Source organism: Takifugu rubripes, chromosome 18 (assembly GCF_901000725.2).
Source record: "Takifugu rubripes chromosome 18, fTakRub1.2, whole genome shotgun sequence".
NCBI lineage: Eukaryota > Metazoa > Chordata > Actinopteri > Tetraodontiformes > Tetraodontidae > Takifugu > Takifugu rubripes.
In genome coordinates this window covers 5,828,340-5,855,085 of record NC_042302.1, presented here as the reverse complement: position 1 = coordinate 5,855,085, position 26,746 = coordinate 5,828,340, and the positions used below count along the sequence as shown (strand labels likewise).

The 26,746-nt window shown below is 42.1% G+C and overlaps 1 protein-coding gene across 1 annotated transcript in view; it reads right to left on the bottom strand.

Annotated features, from left to right (window-relative positions):
- plxna4 (plexin A4) overlaps positions 1-26,746 on the bottom strand; it is a 146,218-nt gene that overhangs the window by 24,730 nt on the left and 94,742 nt on the right. The window contains exons 6-17 of the mRNA XM_003972873.3: positions 17,102-17,225; positions 15,322-15,475; positions 13,437-13,536; positions 13,124-13,238; positions 7,859-8,059; positions 7,554-7,650; positions 6,128-6,318; positions 3,741-3,892; positions 3,034-3,157; positions 2,267-2,403; positions 1,602-1,769; positions 1,317-1,410 (exon numbers count right to left, since the gene is read on the bottom strand). Of these exons, the coding sequence (XP_003972922.2) occupies positions 1,317-1,410; positions 1,602-1,769; positions 2,267-2,403; positions 3,034-3,157; positions 3,741-3,892; positions 6,128-6,318; positions 7,554-7,650; positions 7,859-8,059; positions 13,124-13,238; positions 13,437-13,536; positions 15,322-15,475; positions 17,102-17,225 (1,657 nt within the window). The remainder of the gene's footprint in view (positions 1-1,316; positions 1,411-1,601; positions 1,770-2,266; positions 2,404-3,033; positions 3,158-3,740; positions 3,893-6,127; positions 6,319-7,553; positions 7,651-7,858; positions 8,060-13,123; positions 13,239-13,436; positions 13,537-15,321; positions 15,476-17,101; positions 17,226-26,746) is intronic.

Here is a 26,746-nt window from a genome sequence, read left to right as displayed (position 1 = left end):
GACTGGTGCAGTTTCCATTCCAGCTATGTAAAGTTCAACATATTGGAACGCATCCTTCAAAGAAATGGACCGAATGAGGTGCAGCTGAAGCGTGGGTGCACTCTCGCTACAACCAGGCTTTGATACATGACGATTTATTACCCTTCAGGAAGACGCCTTCACCCTTTTATTCCATTTTTACATCCTTTACCCATTTTTAACTTATCTTTGTTATTTTCCTATGCATATTCCTCTCTTCTTATATTATGGTTTCCCTTCCCATTTAACATGTTACATGATTTTCAGCCTCAGATAGGCCACTTGCACTTTAAAGCCTAAAATCTTCATATCTCACAATCTGTCAGGGAGCTGACAAACCATCTGCCAATAAAGGTCTCATTTAGAGACACTTCCATCTTTTTCCACACACATTTCACATTTTCTCAATAACCTGTCATGGAGCTCAACTGTCTATCTCTGTAATTGGCTCCTTGAACAGCAAATTTAACAAATCCTGCAAGGTCTTGGGGGCGTTGCGGCACGTATCGCGTAACAATGTCGAAATAAAATGTGACCAATAATATTTCATCCACTTGCGAACTTTTTGGAACTGAGAATGCAAGAGTACAGTAGGTAATGACACAGGCATAGATGCTTAACGTAATGCCAGATCATGCTCAAGTGAACCATGAAGATAGCATTGCTGCCTTTTGTTCCTCCCCCCTCCTTCACACAGATCACAGAGAGCCTTGTACAGCTTTATCTCTTCTCTTCTAAAAGGGTAAAGAACTTGATAAGGACCAAAGTCTGTCTTTTTCAAGTCTGTTACAAAGTCACAGAGAGAAATGACATCATTCTCTATTAATTTAATTGCAATCTGCTGATGTCATCACCCTGCTGTTTTTGTTCTTGACCCATTTACCTAAAACTGACACAGAGGCATACAGTCCTGCTCGGGAAAAAGTGAAATATGATCAGATTCATTAATTTAATTATGAAGTCTGAGAAAGCGATAAGACTTTTTATGTAAAAATGAAGTCATTTATCGTTATATTTTTGTAACGTAAAATAAAATGTAGTAAACATTAAAGTAATGCAGCACGACCCAGAGTCACGCATGAAAGTATGTGCCACCTAATCTTTTACCAATGGGGTGCAGGTTCGTTAGGGTGTTTTTTCACTTTAACATTGTTAGTAAATGATTAGTCGGCACATTGACCAATTCTTAGTCACGCCTAACTATTATTGACGTAGCTTTCTTTGTCCAGTGCTGCAGATTCGGACGCACTAAACATCACATCATCTCAGCAAGAACAAACGAAACTGGAGTTATTTACATTGAGGGTCTCATGGTTGTTATATTTGGCTCTGATGAGAGGAGTCTGAATGATGTCCAGGTTAGTTCCCGTCACTGTCACTGGCGTATGACCACTGAAACAGAGAGACAAGGTCACAAGGTCAAGTCGGATGGTTGTGACAGATGGTGATGATATTTCAGTATCTGGACATATGGAAACCTTTGAATTATTTAGTTTTTTGCCACACATGTGTAAACCTTTTTAATTGGAGTTTCTTTTAATATTGTATGGTTCTGATAGATGAGTAAATGCTCTGTTACTTACCTGTAGATGCTCCACTCTGGCTCGATCTTGGTGATGGTGGGATCCTCCACATACTCAAAGCGCAGGTCTTTCTGGAGATGAGCCCTGTCAATGCTCACAGACACGGAAACGTTGCCGTAGCCGTGCAGTGACGCGTGGGTCCTGCAGGTGAGCCACTGACCACCTCTCCTAATGTCATGACAGAACAATGAAAAATTAGAACATTTATCATCCTGATTAGAGTCTCCTCTTATGGATTTTATTCTTCAATTTTCTCTGTCAGGAACCATCCCATTAGTTGTTTATCACTGTTGTTGACAGATTAATGAGTTAAAAACCAATAATGTAATTTTTGCTAGTTGAACGGTTGCTTAACTAGACATGATTAATTATATGATTGAAGATTAATTGCGCATTGAGCTGTGTTAAATGTTGATGACAACTATAGGATTCCCTATTAATTCTGTTCAATACACTAAAAACATACAACACAGACAGAATTTGTCTTGATTAAATGGAGTAAATACTATAATTAAAGAATTACACACCACCCCTTCATCTCCAGTATGTTTTTTCAGTATCGTTTCCTCAGAAAAATGAGCTCATAACTGGCCACAGTTTGATTAACTGAATTTAATTAAGCGTTGAAGTGTTTCTGGTTTTATCAGCCCTGCTTCACCGCTGACCTCAGATAAGTGCACGGTTGGTCCTTGAACATGACTGACACGTTGCTTCCAGCATCCAGATGACTACCAGTGATGTTGACGATGGTTCCCCCAGAAACTGGACCTCGGCTGGGCTTTAAGTTGATGATTCTTGGGATCTGGAAGTCAAGGGTCAATCACTGTGTGAAATCAACCATGATATAAAGCAGGGAAATATACGCCGAGCTGTACATTTTTGTTCTGCCATTCTTACACGCTTGGGGTCAAAACTGGAGAGCTGCACTCATAACATTCACAGTAGCTGCACAGCACTGCGGTGGGAATCTGTCAAACTAAAGATCTGATGTAGTCCTCTGTTCAATAGACATGAAGTATATCCTGCTCCAGTCCATTTGGCCTTCTTATAATCTCATCTTCAGCCTGCCGTACTGCGTGACATCTAGACCCATCATAATATAATCCTGCACAGGGAGCTCGTTGAGAAATAAACCTCAGCAGATTCCCATTAACGGATGGCAGTAAAAATGATATTGCTGCATAAAATGAGGACATAATGATAACAACTGCAAATTTATTTTAGCGTGTGCTTGTGTGTGACTGCTGCTGATTGATTGCGTGCAGAGTCAGAGCTGAAGGAACAAAGCATGATAGAGAAATGTTTTTACGATCAGTCTTTGCTCGTTAGCACCTGCCAGTGACTGTATGTCTCACATATCTTACACGCGTGAGGTGAATTCTGAGGGTGGGGTCTTTGCGTGCTTATATAAAAGTAATAAAAACAAACTTACCACAAAGTAATAGTACTTTGATGACTTTGCCATGAATTCCGGCCTGCACTCTCCAACACCAACACAGACCTGCACATTCCCAGTGTACTGACTCTTCTCTGCTTTACCCATCTCACACACAATCCTGGGAACAAACAACACAAAAGCCTCATTAAAACCCCAACAAAAGGCATACTGATTTGACAACAACCTTGCATGTGACATACTACCAACTTGTGGGAGAAAAGGGGAGGTGTTTCTATCCTTCCACTGACTGTATGACCTCAGATACAGCAGCCTGTTCTGCTAGGTCAGCGTTTAGCAGGAAAGTGCTTGCACATGACTTACTTTCTTAGCATAAGAAGCACTGGCTCAGTTGATAAGCTCACTTTAAACTAGTTTGAAATAATTTGATAGATGGCACCTGTAAAGAGCTGTGGCACTAGATTAAACTCAAATGTCAACTAAATGCAACCTTCTGAAATTTTCAAAAATGAGTCTGGGGCTGGCGTCTGTGCGTATGTGTGACTGTGTGAGCTACTGAGAGATACGGACGTGTGGGCTGTGACCTCTTTGCTGACACAAGAGAAAGACTGATGATGGAATTTATTTTCACGTCTGAATTCCACTTCCTAAAAAACGATTTATAATATAATACATAAGCACATGTGGTGTTATTAACGGTCTTTAACATGACGTGTCTTTTGTTATATCTAACAGCAACTCACTGTTCAGCAGGGATGTAGCCCTCACGAATGGGTGTACAATCCACCTCGGCCACCTTCACGTTTCCCTGGATCTCGCGGAAATCCAGGCCGAGGTTTTCGCCACGGATGGTCACGAGCGTGCCCCCCTCCCTGGGTCCCCGTAAAGGGGTAATCTGTTGAAGTTTAAATCCACACTGATGACTTGGGAAATTTACAAAACACCACAGACCATTCTGTTAAAACTGGGGAAAATAATAGCCCTTTCTAAACAATACACATCAGGCTGCCGTCTGATAAATATTTTGCAACACAAAGGGAATCACTGACACTGACACTTTCAGGCATTAAGTTAATGCCGCTAGCAAAGCTACATTTACTGACGCTACAAAAGTATATCTTAGAGAATTCATTTAATCCAGAGCAGTAATCAGGATGGCCTTCAGTTCATCGCAATCATCTCTCATTGTTACTGAGGCAGTCTCGGCACCCATGAGGGCTCCACTCACAGTTTTTGGCCAGCTGGGGTTGTGTATATCCCCATCAGGCCAGTCTGAATGGATGGATGTTAGAGACAGAATAGTCCATCTATGCCAAGCACTAGTGCTCCATACTGTAGACAGCCAGACAGTTTTAATAGCTCTATGCCTTCAACTTCCTAACAATTTTTTTGTTTTCCCTGTAGTTGAGCCTCTGGGTGTCTCTGTTAAATTTCTAGTTAGTAGGACCACCATCCGATGGTTTTCATAAGGACAGTGGTGACTGAATATATATCTCACAGCTCGTAGCTATTTCGTGTTGGAATATGATAATCCTCGTGGTGCTACCACATTATGCTTATTTGATTATTTTTCAAAGCAATGGAGGAAAACAAATTGATCTTTCTGGACTTAAAAGGTAAGAAGCCAATCTATGAAGCACACTTATGCCAGGCCATGCATGACCCAGCTCATGTGGCTCCCATGTTGGAGTTATGGTTATTGCATGTTTCAGTGTCTCTGATTATTAATGCTGCCTGAGTGCTAAAATACATGCAATTAAAAAGATCGTGTATAGCGGTGCTATATTTAGAAACAAATATGACTGAAAAGGAGGGAGAAACCACCTGAAGAGAGGCATAAAAGAGGGAGAGAAGCAATGAGGCAATTAGATTTGTGACTTTGACAAGCTAATTGACAGTTGGGCAGAGGCAAACATTTAATCACTCTACTCTCTCTCTTTCCCCACCTTTCTGTGCCCATCTCTGCATTTCATATTGTTGATGAGATGCGCCACTATAATGAAGCGTTTTAGCATGAATTAGGGCCTTAGTCAACTTAGAGAAGCCCTCTCTCCTCACCCGTTGACAGTTTTGATGGGGGATGTGAGAAAGCTGCAATATGTCCCCGCTGTGGCCTCGGGGATGTTAAAAGAAATACAGGGCTCGTCTCTAAGAATACACTGCTATTGCTGAAAACAAAAAACAGGGAGATAGAGTGATTGGGGGCTGGTTTCTGATTCATTCTCTCCAATAACTGAGCTAAGTATCACACCCAGTCCTTGCCGTTGATTTCATTTTCCCAGGATGAAAAAATAACATTGGTTTGAGGTGCAGTTATTAGTGGGCTGAAGATGCCGAAAATCAACCACAACATGTGTTTTACAATCAGACAAATTCCAGGACAAAGAAGAAATGATGCTCAATCACAAAACAAATTTACAATTAATAAATTAATCGTGGATGCTGTCAGCCGAGGTTGCTCGCTGCGATATCTAATGATGGAATGAGACAGGATTACTCTTCAATTCCTGCTTCTCTCATTTCTCCACTTAACAAAAAGAAATGGCGATCCTCCTGCACGGGGCATTCCTTCATCTTTATTCTTTCACCATCACATCCTTACACAGCTCCTGTGGATCAAGGATGCATAGAGGACCTTCCATCTTATCGATCACTGAAAAAAGGTAGGGCTTGGGGTCTTTTATAACCTGTTAGTGTATCATGTGACACAAGCTTTTCTCCTCCTGGGCATTGTTCCACCCGTCTTCCCTTCCTATCTTTGGTCATATTAACCCTTATCTCCTCTATTATTGCCTCTTTCGGGTTCTTCACCACATTCCCTTTAATCTCCTCACCCAAGTGTGGGACAGAAGGGTGTCTTATTGGCAAATTGATGATAGCATTGATAAGCTACAAGTAAGAGAAATAATTTATCTTTCTATCTTTGTATCTAGTTTATGATCAATGTGAGAGTAGAGAGTAGTAACTTCAAAACAGGAAATATATGATTACTGTGGCTCTAGTCCATTATTATATACACCTTTGAAAGTGTGTACATGCCACACACAGCAGCTCAGGTAGGCTGTCATTGAAAATGCTTGAGCATATCAGTCTCTCAATAGGTTATAAATGCAGTTCAAGTGCGATCTACCTTTGTGATTCGAGGGTGGGTACATTTGCTGTTAATGCCGTTGTGCTCCAGCCACTGGTTCTCTGGGTAAGGGCAGTGTTGCTTGAGGGTGCAGCGGTTCTCCCCTTTACACCAAACGCACCCAAAGAGTGGGTCGGCCTTCAGACACAAACCACAGCTTCCGCGTTGGGCATCGCACTTGTACAGGTGCACTGGGAGAGGAAATATGAGAGGTGCATCAGTGGTTTTTATCTCCGTATTATTGCATAAAAGGCAAACTGCATCTGGTATAAGGCTAAAGATCACCTCAAGCAAAACACCAGTCATTTCCCCAATATACGCCTTTTAAATATACAACAATACATTTAAGACTGTCAACAGAGTGATTTTCATCTGTCTCAACTACTGTGACCCCGTCATCTATATTCTGTCTGTTTTGTTCCTGCTCATCCAATACAAGATTTAACATATCTCCATGGCAACGGACCAGCCATTTTCTTGCCATTAGGTACGTGTGTCCCGTCCACCAACTGATGGTGCAGAAGCCAGCTCCTCCACATCCACACACAGGCAGCGGGACGTGAGAGGAGGATTCTCCAGTTCAACCCTCTCTCTCTGTTTCCCAAAGTTTTTTTATGCTTCTTTGATTCCACATTTATGCTCAAGGATGTGTTTTGTACTTGTTCTTGCAAGCAGCCATGTTCCTGCACAAACAAACTTTGCCTTACAGCACAGTGTCATGTTGGTATATCACGCACTTCTACTTTTTCCAGTGCCTTTGGTTAAAATGTGTCATTTTCTTGTTGAAGAACAATCCCAGAATGCAATATGGGATCACAGCAGTTAATTGCCAGTGGTCAAATTGAGCAAAACTTAACAGCTGGAGAAAGAACAGAACACAAACTGTTCATTAAGTAATAGTCTCCATTAAAACATACAGTGAAAAGAGATCCACCACCTGTTTTAGGTTATATTTATCCTCAGCTTGTTGTGATGAAAGAACAAGACAAACAATGAGATTATTAAACTTCTAGAGTTGTTAAGGAAGCGTGTGTGTGTGTGTGTGTGTGTGTGTGTGTGGAATGAATATGTTGGACAGGTAAGAAAGCCGAATTTTGAGAGTTTGGAGTGGACACAGACGAATGGAGAGTAATGGGAGGGGAACCAGCAGGAGGAAAACATAAGAGAGGCTGTGTTAAAGTTAACCACTCTAAGCGGAAAACATCAGGGGATGGATGCTGCACCTCAAGCGCACCATCTGCCTGTTGCTATGGAGACCAACTCCAAGGGCAATTATGGGGAAGCAGTAGCTTTAGTGCATTTGTGTCCATATGTGTCTTTGCACAAGGTGAGTGATTATGCCCACTGTGTTGTGTCTGAACACTGAGTTGATACTTTTGTGTGTGTGTGTGTGCGTGCGCGCGCGCCTATATATGTGTTTGCTCACCTTTGTTGTGGGTGGGGTTATCAATGGTAAAATCTCCATTCCAGATGACGGTCAGCTCCACAGGAAGGCTGCTCATATCCATCCCATCATAGAAATACTGTCACCATGGCAACCAGAGTAGATAAGGGAGAGAGAAATTTTCTAAGCCCAAATGCCTCCTCATCAACAGTTGGAAAACACACACGTTGCATGATGCAGGGCTAATGTAGCAGACCCCAGATGTTAAAACATATGTGAAGCAATTCGAGAGGTTTGCGCTGCAGTGGTCACTGCAGACATCAACAAGTAAAACTAAACATCCTCACCGATGTGTTCTGACACTGCACGGAGGAGCTGTTGAAGCGTAGTGCAGGAACTCTGTGCTCATTTCCCTGGATGGTCAACAGACACTCATAGCCCCTCTGTCCAGATTGCGGCTGTGGCAGGTTCTTCGCCCGCAGGGTGATTGGCTTCACCACATTGACTGGCACCAGGATCCGATCCGCAGGCAGCAACTGGGGACAGCCCTGGCCCAGACAAAAACGGCAGATTTTAGTTACAAACCCACTGCATTCGCTGTGCCTGAGTTCTAATGTAGAATTTGAGATGGAGAACGGCGAAATCTGTTGATGGCGTTTCTGCTAGTTGTGGTCACTTGAAAGTGTCACTGGAGGTGAGGGACCAGATCAGCAGCAACTCCTCCATTGTTGTCCACAGGAGTGCAGCCTCACGGATGTAATGAACCAGACCCAATTTCACACTCGTGCACTCTGCTGTGAGTGTAATGACATGCGATGTCAAAGAAACTACGGGGATTTCTTTAACAGCTACATGAGTTCATCAATACTGAAAGGGTGACCACTGGCTGAGTTTTGGTTGAGAAGCTGTGAACAGCTTGACTTTTGTACATTTTCTTAAGACTTAAGGTCAAACAGCAAAATCAGTAAAATGAAAAAGGAACAGAAAAGGAACAAAGTGACAAAGAGGCATTTAGTATGTCCAAGAAACACAAGAGAGGGGTGACGGTAAGGCCATCCACGCAACACATAATTAGACTCCAGTTTGGGGGGGGTAGAGAAGCGTCATGCCTGCTGAGCTCGGTGATAACACTTGCTGGAAGTTCATTAACGGCCACTTGATTGGGTTAGGCTGAGCGACTGACTGGGAGAATGTGCATGGAGAAAGGGGGCACCACTTAGACTTCATTTACAAATTCATTAGAAGTACAGGAAGAGTCGACTTGTTGGTGGAGGTGGAAACACAAGAAGAATTGGGTTATGCAGGTTCCCTGACCTGAACCTTGTTTTCTTGGGTGGAGTGTTAAAAGGGGTGCAATCAAATTTTTATCCCATTTAATGCACCTGACCAGATCAAATCATTTTATTTGGATTTTAGAGAGATTTCATAAGCTGTAGATCATCAATGGCAGCATGCTGTAATGACAAGCTGCTTGGACACCCAGGCTATCAAAAGTTTGAGTTTTTCAAGCCATTCCCAAATCCCCGTGACTCTACCCTACATGCAAGAAAATTCAAGGTTAACGCACACTGACAAGTGAGGACACACACACTCCAGCACAAAATAAACAGCCGCCTTGAAATTTCATTACAGTCTAAGAAAGATGCCACAAGTAAAAGTCGGGCCGCATCTCTCGCGCCATCTGTCATAGTGACATCTCATGAAAACTTCACAAAGTATATCCAAACAGATCCTGCGTACACACACATCCACAGCTCCAATAAATCACTCCTCATTTCTGTTTTGCAACAATGCCATCAGTGTAAATCCATCACACAGCAATGCACAGTGTGCAACCTCACAACTGCACAATGACGGCCTTGCCAGGAGCACAAATTCCTCGTTTCAGAAAAATAAAGATGGAGGAAAGAAAATATGAAAGCACAAAATCTAATAAAAACATAATGTAGTGGCTGAATTGCTTCAAGCGTCATAAACATATCAGATTTTGATTTTTCTTTAAGAACTATATTTATACACATACATAACACAGGGTGTCTGTATCAGTTGCTTCTGTAGTCACATATAGTCCATGTGTTAGATGGCTGCTTTTTCAGTGATCTTAGATCTTATCTTTTTATGATTTATGTCAATGTCAACTTGATCTAAGGTTGATCTGTTTATTTTTCAACCCAGTCCTCTCAATGCAATGATCCAAGTATCTTAAAATGCAATGGAGCAAAGACAGAAAAATATAAACACATATCCAGTGTTGTGCACACGCGATCCATGAATGAAAATACAATTCCAACACTGCATAAGAAGTTTAGAGCAGGATGCCTGTAACGAGGAAGAGGGGATGTTTCAGTGGGTTTCTCCATATAATCCAGGAACTAAAATTTCAAACAGAGGGGATTGAGGACCTTAAATGTTCCCCGAGAAGGTCCCCCAAGGACTAATAGGACTTAAAACAAGGAAGAAATAAGATCATCACACACCGAAAGATTTACAGAAGATTTATGCAGAACCGTTGACCCTTAATCTGGATGGTGGGGTCTCAAAAACCTTCAGTTTTATATTTTCAATTTATAGAGGACAGACAAGAGACAAGAAACACCAACCTTTGTGAAATATCGGCTATAATGATAAGACAATCAGACAGTAGGAGGCGCAAGTACATAAAAAGTACATTCAGATCTCAACGTAGCATGCTAGTGTCTGAAGAGGTGAATAACAGTCCCAAGAGACCCGGCACCTGTCAATAGTGTGAGTCATAAAACTTAATAAGCTGAGATCTTAAAAATCGAGTTGATCCTTACTGACTCACCATTTTCTCTCGTGCTGGCTTAATCCTTAATTTCTCTGCGAATCCCCTCTCGTGATCCCCTCTCCTTTCTTATCAACGCTCTTACCGATTTGTTCTCCTCCTCATTTTCCTTATTTCTTTTCTTCTTTGGAACCTACTTAGATCTGATAATTGGCGGCTGGTGGGAGGTGTGAAGGGTGGAGATAGGGAGAGTGACAGAGAGTAGGCAGTGAAGTGGGAACTGTGAATGTAAAAGCCCTTGGCATAGTTTTAGGGAAGGAGGGTGAGAGAGTATGAGAGGAGCCCATAATTATAGCAGTGCAAGGTGTGAAGAAGAGGACTGAAGATTTTATAGTGCATGCACTCGTGCACGGACACACAAACCTAGTGGCTTCCAATATCCTCGTTAACCGCTCTGTTATATCCTGCACAGCCTCAGGCAGGGCTGCTCTCCCCCTCTCCACATATTCATTTTTTCCATGTTGTTCTTCATCCAAATACCTACAGTTACCTCCAGCTCCCAGCATGCATCTCTGTCCAAGCACAGTTTAGAACAAGGACTCCTAATTACATAGGACTGTCTGTAATTTGGCTATAGTATTTCAAAACTTGCTTAAAGGATTCTCAAACCTTTAGAACTCAGGGGAAAAAAATTGTTCCAAAGTAAACCAGATAATTTAGTTTACACGCTTATTTTGATGACTTTATCAATACTTCAAGTAAATAAACTAAGCCATAGGTCACATTCCAATCTGAATTTTAAAAAGTATTTTGGCAGTAAAATATATTGAGGAACATTGATATTTTAGTCTCTTCCAGCTAATTAGGGCTTGGCAGCTGCTAAGGATATGAACATGCTGTGTTGAAGACAGAAGAAAAAAGTGAAATATTCTCCTGTGGTTTGTTTCGGAAGACGACGCAGGGCGTTTTTGCAGTTTTGGTTGTTAAGGAGAGTGTGTGCTTTCACAACTGGAGAGGAAGAGGAAAGCTGCATAAATATGCAGGTACAGAAACAGTTATTGGATAAACAGCCCATTTCACACAGTCAGCAGAATGGCAGTGGTCAGGAATATAATTCTGAGATTAATGAGTGGAATCATGTGAAGCTGCAGCCATGTTCTTTGTCAGAGGGGCTAATCAGTACAGCAAAGTCCTTGAGATGTGTGGAGGGCAAACAGGGATGGGGCCTTGGTGAGCGTGCCAACATGCAAACCTCTGATTCAAGGGCCCATATTGTTGCTGGCATGAATAAAAAGGCCATCACTGTATTCTCAGGCCTGGCTTTAACGCAGTCCCGTCATGCATACTAACAACATGCTCAACCAGTAGGGAGATCTCCCATGTCATGATTATTAGCATAGTGTTAAGGGATTATTCAGATCACTGCCAGAAATCCCTTAATTGTAATAGTACACAACAGTCATCTGTGGCAGGAAAAAGACCATCCCATCTCACAGGTTAAAGTTTACTTGTTGCCTTTTGTACAATTTGGAAACCTGTCATGTGTTTGTCTTCATTTGCTTAAGCTTCTCCTTGCATGCAGATGTTAATTCAAAATGAGAGGCAAATATCTGGCAGCATGACCTTAGGTTTAAGGGGTTAATTAAAAGCAAATTAAAAGTCGTTAAGCTTGAAAAACACCTGCTTTCTCTGAAACAAGGCATCAAAAAGGGAGCTATTAATGTGCAAATGGAGATCCTTGTCCCTTTATTTATGCTTTTCTCTCAGAAAACAATGGGAGATGATTCACACATTATTATCCTCAGTCAATATTGACCAGCAGACCCTGAGTTAATTAGAAAAGTAAACCTGCAAAGACTCAGATGACACGGTAGGAGGTCCAAAAAGATAATGGAAAAGTGAGGAAAAGGAAAATAATATCATCTGCTCAAGTTGAATAGCTTGGGGGAAACATGGGTGGGATAACATGAGTGAGAGCAGCCGGCTCATCAAAAGAGGCAGTCTGGCTAAGCTTGTCCCGGCCCGTCCTGTACACACCGTCTGCCAACCCAGACAAGAGCACTAGTGATCTTCATCATAGCTCACCTCAGGCTAGGATTAACAGGCCACTAACTCACTCTAAAGCCTCTTCTGCAAACTATCCTGATTTGGCAGGGTACAGGGGGGAAAAAGCTCTTTTTTTGATAAACACACACCAGAAATGGAGGCATGCTGATAGAGGTAGAGCAGCCTCTGTGTCACACCAGAGGTTACACACACGAGTGGGCACACATCCAGGCTTTTCTGCGTGACACACAATGGGGTAGAGACTCAAAATCATGGTGAGACCTCTCACGCAGGACAGCAAGTAGCCAGGCTGCCCGGGGGATGTCAGTGAATGCACCCCATCCAGTGAATGGCTTGTCCTCTGCAGCAAAGCAGCCTAATTATGGCAGGCTTTGCGTCGACGGGAATAGAAGTGGCTGCCAATATTATTGATAATTCACACAGACTAAGCTGTTGCAGGGAATAGGGGTGGGCAAAAGGAAATGGCTTCGTTTTATTAGTTTTCACTGTCCTTTGATGTGCAAGCAGGAGTGAGACATGCCAACAGGCTTGTGCCAGATGGAAGCGCTACAGTCAAAAGGTGCCTCAGTCCTTTTTAAGTGAACTCTTTTTTTTTTTTGCATGTGGAAACCAGAATGACAGTTATTAGTCTCACAACAGTCTCCTCAAATTAGACACCATGTTTGATTAGTGAGCTGGCCCATTAAGAGGAGTCCAGTTTGAGCTTGAAAGCAGGCTAGTCTTTCACAATGTCTAAAAAGGTGACGGTTTGCTTTTTATGCAAGACATCCTGATGGTGGTTCAGTGAAGATCTCCTCACCTCTGGCTTCTTGACCCTGCCCTCTTGGAAGGAACAGGTACGGGGGTCATGGGTACAGTCGTGCCTGTATTTACACCAGTGGCACTGGTAAGGGCTGCTCACACATGAAAGGCATCTGGAAGAGAGCAGAGGAGAGGGGGGCAGTGTGGCGAGTCAGGGCGGAACAGCAGCAAATACAGAAGAGCGCAGATGCTTAATGACTAAATACTTATGCATTCATTATGATAACCAACAGTTTGAGCAATGGCGGTCGAATAAATCAATATGAACGAAAATGAGCAAAACAGAGAAAAATACAAGGGAAGAAACTTACGACTTGTGCACGCTGCAGTTGTAGAAAACAAAGCTGGTGTTGGCAAATACCAGGCCTGTCTCCTTGGACTTTAGATAGAGCTGTACAATCTGGTGGTCTCCTACAAAACAATTAAGGGTTTAATAGTTCATTGGACTTTTATTTCCATGATTTGTTTAAAAATGTTGTCCCAAAACGCATCCTTCTGGTTGAATGCCACAATTTCCTAAATAGTTTTATTTAGCAAGCCTACTGTCCTCATCAGCATCTACTCAGCTTTCCCCATTATGGGAAGATGAATGCACAGCTTTGAGCTACAGGTGTTTAGCCTGCTGCCGTACTAAAAGACAGAATCATCAAGGAAGAGGTTTTGTTGGGTTAAGACTCCCTATAGCTGCCACTTAAAAAAAACAAAAAAACAACAGACAGTGCACACACATTTCCCTGGGGATGAAAAAATATCTCTCTGAAAAGTCTTTGAGAGTATCGTTGACAAGTAAAAGACAGAGGAAGATAAAACAAAAACCAAGGTGAGTGTGTGTTTGCGTGTGTGCGCACACGCAAGCTTGTGCCTCATCTGTATTTGGCGCGTCCTTTTGTTCGGCCCTAATGAAGGAGTTCATGTTTAATTCAACAGCACATCCACACATCTGACTACCCTCTTGCTACACTACATCTGTACTTCTGCACACTTCTCTCTATCTTCCAAAGAGTGAGTCCTTCTCCCCACTGTCGCTAACAAAGAACCATTCATCAATCACAGTAACACATCACTGACAATGAAGCTGTCCTAATTAGGCCACCTAAATGTTAACTTGAAGCCTGCCACTGCTACCTCTCTCCCTTTTGCTACAAGAATGGAGTAAAACCAGCGGATGATGGGCTCCAATACGTGGATCACTGGAATATTTCCTCCATGTGCAGGTAGAAATGGATACAACTACTGTGTGTGGAAGAAAGAAGCAGCAAAATCACACTTCCAGAACATGCTTGTATAACCCTCTACCACTTTGCATGTGGCTGACATGGCAAACATCAGTCAAATGTTTCAATTCCCCAAAGCCCCCTCAGGCTCCCCGGCAGCTTTACATCCGTACTTATGCTGTCTGTCTGTGCCTTGTGTTCATTCACTATCAATGGATGTATGCGCAAAGCTTCAGTTCAAGTGTGTTGAATTAAAATGTAATATCTATTTGTGTGCAGGAGAAAGAGATTCAAGGTAAGGATGTTCACCTTGTAATTTCAAGGTGAACATCTCACCTGTTCTGGGCAAAGAATAAGTTCTAACATTTAAAAAGGGTGAGGTTACATTGATTTGCATTGTCATTCCAAGCATATCTGATGGATGGCCATAATCATCTCTATCTAGTTTGTCTTTTTGGTCATTAGCCATCTTTTCTTTCTGTGGGATTCTGACAGGAAATGGCATCTCCTTCATTTATATTCTAGGACACAGTGAGCGTTTGAGATGAAGGATTGGCTGCCTAAAGACAAGACTTTCAAATATGGCAGTTATCCACTGTGTTACATTTCAGTTCAGTATAATGTACTTATTCGTGTTTCATTGTTGAAAGGAATGCTTTCCACTGTCTGCAAATAGTGGAGTATCTCCAGGCAATAAATTCACAACAGTGGAGTAAATCACTGTAGTGATATTTTTATTCATAGTACTGAGGTTAGCCTCAGTGCCATCACTCCCCTTCGGAAGAGAAAAGCAGTGATAATGTTCATTCAATTATAGAACCTTTACTAAGGTAGCATTCCACGGCCTAGAGAGTGGCTGTCAGCACAGTGGGATTTCAAACAAAAAAACATTGTTTCAGGTTATCAGGTGGCTGAATGAGTACATATGTTACATGAAGGGGGTTTCTTTTGTGTAACAGAGCTACAGGTGATCCACCCTTACCTTTGTCCACAATGATCCGTGGCATTTCCTTCTCGGCGGGGGAGGAACACCTGATCCGGTTTCCCTCCACCAGGCCCTTCATCTCAGCCAGGTCCTCAAAGGTGCAGTTGACACCGGCAGAAAGTTCTGGGACGTTATGGGCCTCTAACACCAGCTGGTAAAAAACAAAAACACAAATATGAATATGAATACAACTTCACATCCTCAGATCGGCAAACACATACATTTTAAATGAATACGCCATTTTAAAATGATTCCTTGATAAGACAAGGTAGAGAGAGAAGAAAAGGGGAAAAATGTCCTTGACTAACATGAACGGTCATGCAGGTGAATGGGGTCACGCCCAGAATATACATTAGTGATGGAGAATGTGTCCCTTGTAGGCATCGATTTGAGATCCATATGCTGAGATCTGCCTCTGCAGCAGACTGCAGGGCTGACCTTAGCTGTTTTTATATTGCTCTTTAATGAAAAATTGGCAACGGAGAGAGAGCAGACACGCATACGAGGGACGGTGTCTGAAAGGTGTTTTCATCTCGTACATATCCTCTCTCACATTTGTTGCTCACTCTACCTCTCATTGGCTCTTCCCTTAATTTATTTTTCTTGTTATGATGTGAACACAGCCAGACCCCGAGTTTCCCTTAGTTACATTTATAGTAGACTTGGAAAAGGCTGCATACTTTAAAAATGCAAAGCAACCAGTTCGGTCAACAAAAAGATCACAACAGGCATATCTGCATACACTTTCACAACAAGCCTTCAGTACAAAGACGTTGATGAAAGAAACGGTCAATTGTAAGAGACCTAGTTTTTCTGCAATTAACCCCAAATAAGAACAGGGTAATAACAGATCTTAGAAGGATTTCAGCAATGGAGTGTGTTTGTTGCTCTGGAGAATGCCATGGCTTATCTTTTCAAATGACTGTTTAATAACAAAAGGTCAGGGATGAGCCCCTGTCTGCCTGACAGAAGCCTCTTCCCTGCAATCACTTAGATGGTGGATGCGTGGCACAGCCTTTGGGTAAAGCCTGCTCACTGGGAAAAGGTTAAACACTCTCTACAGACACACAAATATCATTTTTCTGACGGGTAAAGTGTGATGTGTTGAATTGTACCTCAGAAAATCAACAACCCTCGTGTAGCTCTCAGAGACCGTGTGAATAAACAACAGCAATTCAAGCTTGACTTCGAGAAATACTTTAATTTCCACGCACGCAGTCACTTATCGCCATTCTTAAACCATTAAAGGGAAAATGTGAATTTAAATGGAAACACACTCCACGTGGTTGAGATCAGGGTGACTATCAACATTAGCGGAGGAAAAAAAAAAAACGGATAAAGGTTCAATCATTCAACACTGGAAAAAACCAAGAAAATAAGCCAAGAATAAATACATTTATAAGCAGCATAATAGTAAATAGTCCTGATCAACTGGAAAAAGTCACCTGAATCTGTAAAGAATTCTGAAAAAAAGATCAGTTTACCAATTCTAAACAGAGAAATGAAAAAAAAAAAATAAAAACAGCTACTGTGGCAGTGTATGTCCTGCAGAGACGCGGTGTGTGATTTCACAGCTCTGCGCACACAAATCAATAACTTACAACAATCAAAAGAGCTCAAGTCTTCCAGACATGACGGCTGCTTTACAAATTAAATATCCAAGTGTAAAAGCAGCTCAGATGCAGTGTGTACTCAATAACTGCAGACACTTTTAGGGAAGCCTTTCACTAGGTGGGTGTGGTCAGATTTAGACTGTAAAGAACAATTTTCAACTCACCGTGACGCTAAACTGGGACACTGAAATGTTATTGGGGTGGACACTGAGACGCACACACTGCCTGATGTCTGAAGCAAAGCGGCGGGGCTCCAGCGAGCGCTCACATTTCTCCTTTCTGGTGCACCTGGAAAAAGGGAGGAGAGTGTTATTTGCAGATGACGTGCACATACACACACACAGTTGTAACCTGACTAGGGCTTTCCCTGCTCCACCTGTTGGCACCTGGGAAAAGGAGAATGTCCCAGTAGTCCCAAGAATGAGACACATTTATCATATTTCCTCCCTAGCAGGGGGCTGGCTGTGGTGGTCAGTGAATGGTAAAGTCAGTCTTAAGAATCTCTGGAGGGAGGGAGCAGTGGCATTTGGAACAATGGCTGCTGTATATGTGGAAGTGGAGCCTGTCCTTTGGGAGGGAGGGAAGGAGGGTGGTTAAGTCTTTGTAATACTGTCCTAATGACGGGCATTCATGGGCAGTGCCAAGAGCAGGTAGAGACCTGGATGATGGTGGGGGGAAGGGCGGGGCGAGAAACCTCCACCTGCTAATATCACACCAGGTGGTCTAATCCAGCCCACAAGTGTTGTGTGTTGAAGTGAACCCCTCTTGCTGTGAAACAGGATTGTTCTGGGTCCTTTTTCAGACATTATCTACACTATCGCTTCAATGGAATTGTTGACAAATTAAATACAATTAAGGGGGATGAATTAAAAAATAACATCAATTTAAGGCTCGCACACCCACAAGCTCTTGTCCCTTTTAATCCTCTTAAATTTATGCAGGTTCTCTACTGGTTTATACAAATTAACAACCTGGCAAATCCAACTTCTTTGGAGCAAGAAAGACCAAGAGGTTCCAGTAAATGGAGGAGAGAAAGACGTGTGAGGTGGCTGACATCGGGGATACAGTAATGCCATACGCAGAAAAGAGCTTTTTATATCCTAAACTGGAGCGAGTGAGAGAGGGTGGGTTTCGACCTGACAAGCGCATTGTAAAGTAAAGCAGCCTAATGTGCCACAAAGGAGACAGACAAAGAAACAGAAATAATCTGTTCAAGAGGGGGAGAGAACAGAAGAATGGGTAAATAGTGCAGGAGAGAGTGGAAAAGAAAGCAAGGTTTAAAGGGATGCAGCCATTGTTGGCTCCGTGCGAGGCTTTCGCCGCTAAGCTGGTTTGAGTATGGGTTTAATCGCTTTGGGTTCTTTTGTGCTGCTTTATCACTCCTGTCAGTTCCTCCTTTTCTAGAACTGATTTAATAAGACCACATCATCTCAGCACCCGCAGGCAAACAGCACCCACTGAAACACGTGGATGCATACCTTTAGCAAAAACTATTTGTGCAGTTAAAAAAAAAAAGGAAATATCATTTCACATTCAAGATGTACTTTATTCATCCCCGTAGGGAAATTGAACACATCTGATTTTTAGCAGTACAACTAGACCTTAAATAAGTTAATTAGGGATTATCACCCAACAGAAAAACATCGTCTACAAATGATCACTGAATAAAATATTGGCATACAACAACCACCTGTAGGAAAGTATCAGACTTCCTCTTTGTTTATGATGTGTTCAAACTCACTTTCAATTATAACGGAGAATTCTATTACAGTATATTTCATCAACACAGTACCATGCTGTGCTATATTATAAATACTGTAGCGGTGGACTATGGTGTAATGTCATATAGCTTGACCGCGATTGTTGCTTTATTGGGGTCAAAAGGTCATAGGCTTGCTGGGCAGGATATAAAAAGCCAACAAGTGCGATTAGCAGTTTTTCCGATTGAGGATGGCGGCCAAGCACAGACTGGGACAAAGAGAGAAAGGATGTTGTAGGAGGTGCAGGATAGATGTGTTGGTTTTTAGAAGCATGGTATGATGTCATCCGTTCATGCATTTTTCAACATATTGAAAGTAATGTGATGCAGATTGTGAGTCCTTTTGGAATTTTAATTTGTAAAAGATCTGAGACAAACTACTCTCTTCAATACTGACTCAAACACAGTTCCTATTTTTTCAAACCATATATGTGTGTATTGATATTAAACATAATGCTACGTTATATTTATACATTATCTAATAGAAGAAGCAATTCTAACAGGGAACAGTGTTGGATTAATACTGCGCTATTTGTAACCATTTTAAGCATAGTGATTTTATTATAATAAAACAAACTACAAGGTTTTTAGGTTTCAAAAAATGCACATTTTTAAGTGGAAATTCACAATATCTATCACTCTGGTCAGAAAAGAAGGCTGTGGTGCAGAGCTAGCTCACATTATGAGACAGAACTGAAAGGATTAAATGGGTCCTGAATGGGAGCTAATCTGTGCTCTTGTTTCTCCCAGCCATCGATACAATGACTAAATTAGAGACCAAGAAGAGAATAGAAAAAAAGATTTTTAACCTCTGCAATTTAGATGATGAGGGTGAAAAGGTCACCCAAAATAGATGTTTGGCATAATTAACCACAACAAAACCATGATAGCATTTGATGATTTGATTTCAGACTCAAGGAGGAGGATGTAATTTCTGCCACTGGGGATGAGAGCACAAATAACCTCTAGAGCAAAACTCAGTATGCTACACGACTATATGACATTTCCAAGAAAGAGAAGCAGAAAGAGAAAGTCTGATTCCTGCATGATCCTTTGTGGCTGGAGCTAGTTGAGTATCAGCAGAGAAAGGCTTGTGAGGCTCAAGGGAGCGGAAAAGGGAAATATACCAAAGAAGAGGTGCAGATGTATCAGGCCATGTGTGACTTTAGGTGGAATGCATTTCTAATGCGAGGTAGAGGACGGTGAAGGTCACACGGTTAGAAAAATGAAAAGTCCATTCATCCATCTTTAATGCTAACAAATGCAACATCTGAATAGACCCTAAACACACACACTATGGGTGTTCCACAAGTACATTCCTGTAGAATACTGAAGAGCCATTTTTGCGCATCACGAAACTGGATCTCAGGACAGGAAATCATTGCACACGCGCACAAAAAGTCAGACCTCAACATCATTACCATAGAACTCACACATCAGCAGACACTGTATGGAATCCTATACATACTAATAGCCTATGGCTGTATAAGGTACTGTGGAGTTGTGCTATCGTGATTCAGTCAAATTACTGCACGCACACCCACAATCAGTCAGGCTACACTGTCTCATTCGAATAGCAGACGCGTGCACGCATGCACACAGGCATGCACACAGATGCCCCCCCCCCCCCCCCCCCCCACACACACACACACACAAATAAAGGAAGTGTGTCTGTTTGTGCTATCATTAAGACGATGGTCTATGGAGCAGAAATTCACATGGAGACACCAGGGAGAGAGTCATTACCTGGACCAGTGGCCATGACCCTGCTCCTTCAGTTTGTGGACACGGACACACACACACACACACACACACACACACACACACACACACACACACAGAGCCCACATTCCAGTGTCTGCATTAGTAACCTACTGAGGTTAAAGCAATCTCCTAAATACATATAAAAAAAACCCTGAGCTTCAAACATTTAAGTACTGGAAATGTGGGTGCTGGCACACAACAATTTCCATCTCATCTCTATGTGCCTCCACAAACACAGATAATAGATGATTGCCGGCATCAACCCTCAGTAAGCAACAACAGCAGCTGTTTCTTCCTGCCACTCACACCCACCTACACAGATGCAGCATATGCCAAACAACACAGCACCAACCCAGAGATAATGGTTCGGTGCTATTACTCGTGGAATGAGCACAACATTACAGGTATATTCAACTATTACCAAACTCAGTGGTCTTCAACAAGGTCCATCTTTTCCTTTGGAAAATCTGGGTAGGACTAAAAACCCAGCAGGATTGTGAGCCTGGTAGGACTGGGTTGATGACTCCTGACCTAACTGTTGCCCCACATATACAAACTTAATTCCAATTCTCTATGTGCAATTCTCTATATGTTATCTGGATTAGTAAACTAATGGTGTATCCTAAAAGTGCATCTACAGTACTATCCGATGTTTATGTCCTCCGTTTCCCGATGTTTTATAACCGAGGTGATAGTGCAAATCTCTGAAGAGCTGCCTTTCAATAGAGTCTCAATAGTGCACTTGGCTTTTATCTTCCATTCACTGTATTATGAACCCGCGTGTGTGCGGTTGCAGATGGCAGCATGTGATGCTATTGATCCAGGCAGTTGATAGCCAGCCTGTAATGTCAGGGCGTTTATTTAGCACAAGGTGGTTTGCAACCAAATCGGACGGCACATTTGAGACTATTCTAAGTATCGTCCAACGAACAGTTGTGTAAGACTCAGTCAGGTTTGGAGTTAGCGCCTGACGATAACCCCTGCATCTTAGAATCAACCTGTCACATACACAGAATGAATTTACAAATCCAAATGCCACCACAGAGCCCCTAAAATGGGATTTTACCCTCCCTAAAAAATTTGACTGAGACGGTTATTAAAATCTAAGTGATAATAAACTATGTAAAATATAGTTGATCACTTTTGGACTTAACTGTGTACCTCCAGAAACTAAAAATTCCACATGGAGCTTGTTGCACTGAAACCTGTCATTGGATCATTCATTCTTCCTCATTGTCAGTGTCTTTACGCTCGACTGAGCAAAACAAGACATTTCTCCACTACGCGGGAGTGTACTTCCATTTTTAAGAGTCTGTGTTTGCCTGTGTTTGGCTGGCAAACAAAAAGTGACAGTGAGGAATTGTCCTGACTTAGAAGTAGGCATGAAGCAGCTGTGTGTGTGTGTGTGTGTGTGTGTGTGTGTGTGTGTGTGTGTGTGTGTGCTTGTTTCAGGCATGTGCGTCACCAAAGCAGGATGGTGACAATTGAGAAGGAACTGAGGTGCAGCACTCTGTTCCATCCTGATGCCCTTGTCACTTCAGGGCCTTGTTCCTTTCTCTCAACCTTCGGTAGCAGCCAGCAAGAGGTGCTGGGCGGGTGGAAGTGTGTGTTGTGTGCGCGTTGGGGGGGAGCAGTCAACCATGCCCGAGGGATGGCCATTCTCCCCTGGGTACGGCCATCTGAGAGAGCCCATGGACAGAAGCTTCAAGATCAAAGACAAAACTTTAAATTCAAATTTCAGACATGACCGAGTCATTTTTAGTACTATCTGATATCACTTTCAGCTTTTCCACTTAATTTAAAGTAGTTCAAGTTGAGGGTAAAAAGGGGCTCTAAGAGGACAGCTAAAATACCTGAGGTAAAGAATAAACTTTTGGAAGCTAAAACCTTTGGTGCTTCCATGTTTCTGAATAGAAGAATCTGTTAATCATTTTTATTAATTCAATTTAGGCAAAGCTCTGTCCACATGAACAGCTTGTGTAAGTGCTGCACATGGGGCAAAAAGAGAAATGAACAAGATCTCATTTACTGTATGTGCCGAGGCTAATTAGCTATAACTATCAGAATATTGAAGTTATACCAGGGCAGTGAGGAGGAACAGGAGAGAGAGAATGGTTTTAGTTGGAGCTGAACTTAATGTCTAATTCCATTTAAGTTATTGTAATTAGTATCAAGAGTGGTTATGATCTTTAAACATCGACACATTCATTGATAACAAGTGTTAAAAATCAATAGTTTGGGAAACGGGCTTATGATAGCACATTTTATCTGTATATGATATATGGTAAAAGCCTGCAAGTTCACATTAGGTCTACCCGGAACAGCTGTGAGGACATATTTAAGCCTTCAATTTGCAGTATCTACCCACACAATTGTGCCCTGGTTTCTAAAAAAGCAGATCTCTCTTATTAAAGAGGTAACTCTTGAATTTCTACATTTGGGGGCAACCTTTGAAACAACTGGAACTTATCTTTAGGACACAAATATGCTATAAAGAAAAAATGGTTTGGCTAATTCTTGGCGACCAAACAAATCTTTTGTAGCATGCTAATTGTGATGCTGCAGTTTAATTAGTATTAGAGTGGCATACCGCAGTAATGAGAGCGCTGTGGCAACGGATGACTGTGACACAGGGACAGGTAGCAACAGTGCAGAATTAATGAGAGAGCAAGAGAGATGGAAGAAAGCGGGAAAAAATCATTCAATGGGTCTGCCAATTAGCCTTTCCTTTTGAAAAGGTTATTCATTTGACAGCACCAAAGATGTCTCAGGAAAATAAAGGACGCTAGCATTGCAGCATGACTTGCAAGATTCAGCAGCCATTTTGTGTTTGTGCTTCATGAACTTCAGTATAATCCTAATCCAGGAAAATACTTTTCAGCACATACAAACGGTCAGAGCCCAATGATTAGGAAGGACTCCTATTTTCTTCCTCTGTCATTTGCCATTGACTGCATACAAACTCAAGGAGAAAGTATTGGGTGAGGAATTTGTATTCAACCAACAATTCAGAAAGTGTTTGGAAGAAGAAAGCACACGCAGCTGTCTTTATACCATGTGATGCAGTTGAAAAATGTCCACATGCTATTTTCAGCATTTAAAACGGTTGATTTTACATCAACCACAGAGAAAATGTGCATTACTGTCTGAGAAATTCCACACTTAAGTAAAAACATCTCCTATAGCAGGCCTCTTGGACCTCTCTGGTAAAGAGGGATGAGCATGGCATAAAACCATTCTAGATATGTCAACACAATTGTAAAGAAATTGCACGAATCCTCATGACCTGTATTGGAAGCCATATCAGTAATTTAAGATGTCCTCAACATCCACACCATATCTGATAACATTCATTTTGCCAAAGCTCCTTCCCAAAACATTTTTGCCACTCCATCTTCCTGTCATACATGACGAGGCATTGACAGCTTAGTTAACCACCTCCAGGAGTGACAGCTGACAGACTGGCATCAGACAAGGCAACGTATCCACAACATAGCTGCAGCTGCACATCTAAGAAAAACTACTTAAAAACAGTCATATAACACTTATTGTAAATCTATTCATATGTAATAGACATGCTATAACATCTCCAGAACATTGAAGATCAATTGTTGACTCTGCTACATAGCTGAAACTACAGTCCAGGGACAAGCATATCTTTAGCATCCCGGCAGAAGGGAAATAAGTGTCATAGGGGACGATGCTCTCATCCAGCTTCAGTCAGTGTTGGCTTTTGCAAGTGGGCCAATTTCTTTTTTTTGTGTGCGCATGGATGATAATACACCACAAGACAGAATAAATATGATGCTGTCAGAGACATTAATGCTTCCCAAATGAAAATTGAACGTCTTTCAAGGACAATGACTGTAATGAGACATGCGTGGACATAAATGCACACAGATGCACAATAGATTCTAGTTGATTTCCACCCCCATCCTATTGATTGCCCTTCTACTCATCCCTCGGTGTTCCCTCCACCAGCTCTCCTCGCAGATCTATAAAGTAAATAAAGGTAATGCTGAGAGAGCTGGAGAAAGGGAGACTGTGGAATCTGTGTGCTCTTAGACCGCTGAGGTGATTTCAAGGTTGATTGGGAATTACAAACTATCCAGAAGAACACTTTGAAGATGAACTGCAACACCCTGTTAACAACCCTGCTTCCTCTGTGTGGCAAGGACAGAGGCAAGAAACTGTGAAGAGTCTGTGTTTACTGTCCTTCCTTTGTGTTAAGATTAAAGATGTGCTGCTTAAAGCCTTTTGCCTGCACCTGAAGGACTCTTCATCTTTTTCTGCTTTGCAGAAATATATCTCACATGGTGGTTTTTCATGTATTCCATTTTCTTTCTCGAAACATTCCTATGTTCCCTTCTCCACAAACAACCCAGTCCTCCTGGACATTTCTGTGTGCTTTTTACCTTCAGCAAATCTAAATCTTGCATCAGTTGCCCATTTTTTGGGAGAGAACTTAGTGAAGCTCACCCGTCACATATAGCCTGCTGACTCCAGAGGGAAATACAGATGGTCGTAGCCAAATGGGGTGTCTGCTACATTTTTTGTGAAGATATTTTCTCTTTGGATGTTTACTGGACCTGCTGGGATGTACTGTATCCGGCTGTGAATCAGCCTTGTTAATGGTGCTGCACTTCCACTGACCTCATGTGACAAGTCATTAAATAGCGAGAGTATGGAGATGGAGTGTGGAGATAAATGCGGTACATGCCGTGAATCTGAAACCTCTACTTGGAGCCTATCCGAGCAGAAGATGTGCCTGGCTCAGTTTGTGTTTACATGTAGAACAATTATTTCATCATTCAGAAGGAAAAAGTGGTGAAGGAGCACAGGTGCAACACAGTAGGTGCAGATCCAAGGAGGGGGGATAGGTACATGGTATTATCATTTTAATTACTGAATTTTTAGTTCTTTTTCCAAAGATGTTTGACTTTATGGAAATATGGTCATTTCCTCTCTCTCTCTCAGCCCATCCTAGGTTTTAGCATCAAACTGTGTGTACGGGGGAAGTTTTGGGTGTATGGCAGTGATGCGTGCTGAGGTGAGCTGATTCTATCACGCTTAGTGTGACAGGCCAATATCTTGCTACCAATTTGCTGTGACTGGGAGGATGTCCACAGTGTTAATGGGTTTGAGCGCTAACGTACACAGCAAGGACATCTCATGTGGCAAATATTAGCAAGATGGCTACTCATTTGTTGTTTGCACTGACCTTTTTTAAAATCATCTTTAAAATGATTCATTCTGCTGTGAAACACCATGTGCTCAGGCTTGATATGGGTGTTTATACAGCAAGCTGAAAATATGAAACTGCAAGAGACATGAAACTCTGGACAAATGGATTATTACAGGCACAGAGACACGAATCATCACCGATCATTTATTTTTAACTTTGTGTTCAACTTTCCTTCACAGACCTTTTTATTAACTTTCAGAATTTTATAATTTTGCTGTGTTTTTCCAATTTCACACATCTCTTCATATTTTATTAACCTGCCTATTTTTTTCCTTTAATTTCTAGCGTGTATGTTCTTCTCGGGGTCACACGGTCTTTGCCCTTACTGTGTCCTCTGGTAGATGCAGGGATAAAAGGTCCTAAAGGTATCCGCTGAATAGTCCAAGTGTTAACCTCAACCCGAGAAACCAATTTTCAATTTACAGTGGAGATGCCCCCAGCAAGCACTATCTGTTAGTCCAATCTTGAGGGACAAGAGTTTGACAGCACCTGGGGTGTGTGTGTGTGAATGTGTACATCTGTGTGAAGGAGAGAACGGACAGACAGAACCAGCAGCAGGGAACAAGTTAGCAAGGCAGCAAGAGAGTGAATTGTGGTAAATGAGATAACCTTGCCAATGTTTTTTTCCATGTTTTCAGTTCAGTTACGATAACAGAAGCTATCACTCTCGTGTCGACTCCCAAAGCTTGGAGTGCTGCCTGCCAAAGGTCTGGCAGTGCTCCCCAATATCTGTGCTCTCACCAGGATCTCGTTTCAGGGCCGATAAACAATGCCGCTGGTTGGGGGGAGGTAGAGTCCCTGGCACAGGTCCGAGCACCAGGAAAGCAATCCCAGAGTTGGCCTGGGTCTGGCTAGACAAGTCCCGGAATGTTCAAAGGCTGGGAGGGATGGCGTACTGGGCAGATACCCAGATAACATGGACGATAGGGGGAGCTAACAACCTAAAAACTACAAGCCAGCCTCTCAGAACATTTGGATTGTGATGTATTTTTCTTCACGCAAACTACTTTTTGGAAGTCTGCAATGACTTTTTTTTGTTAG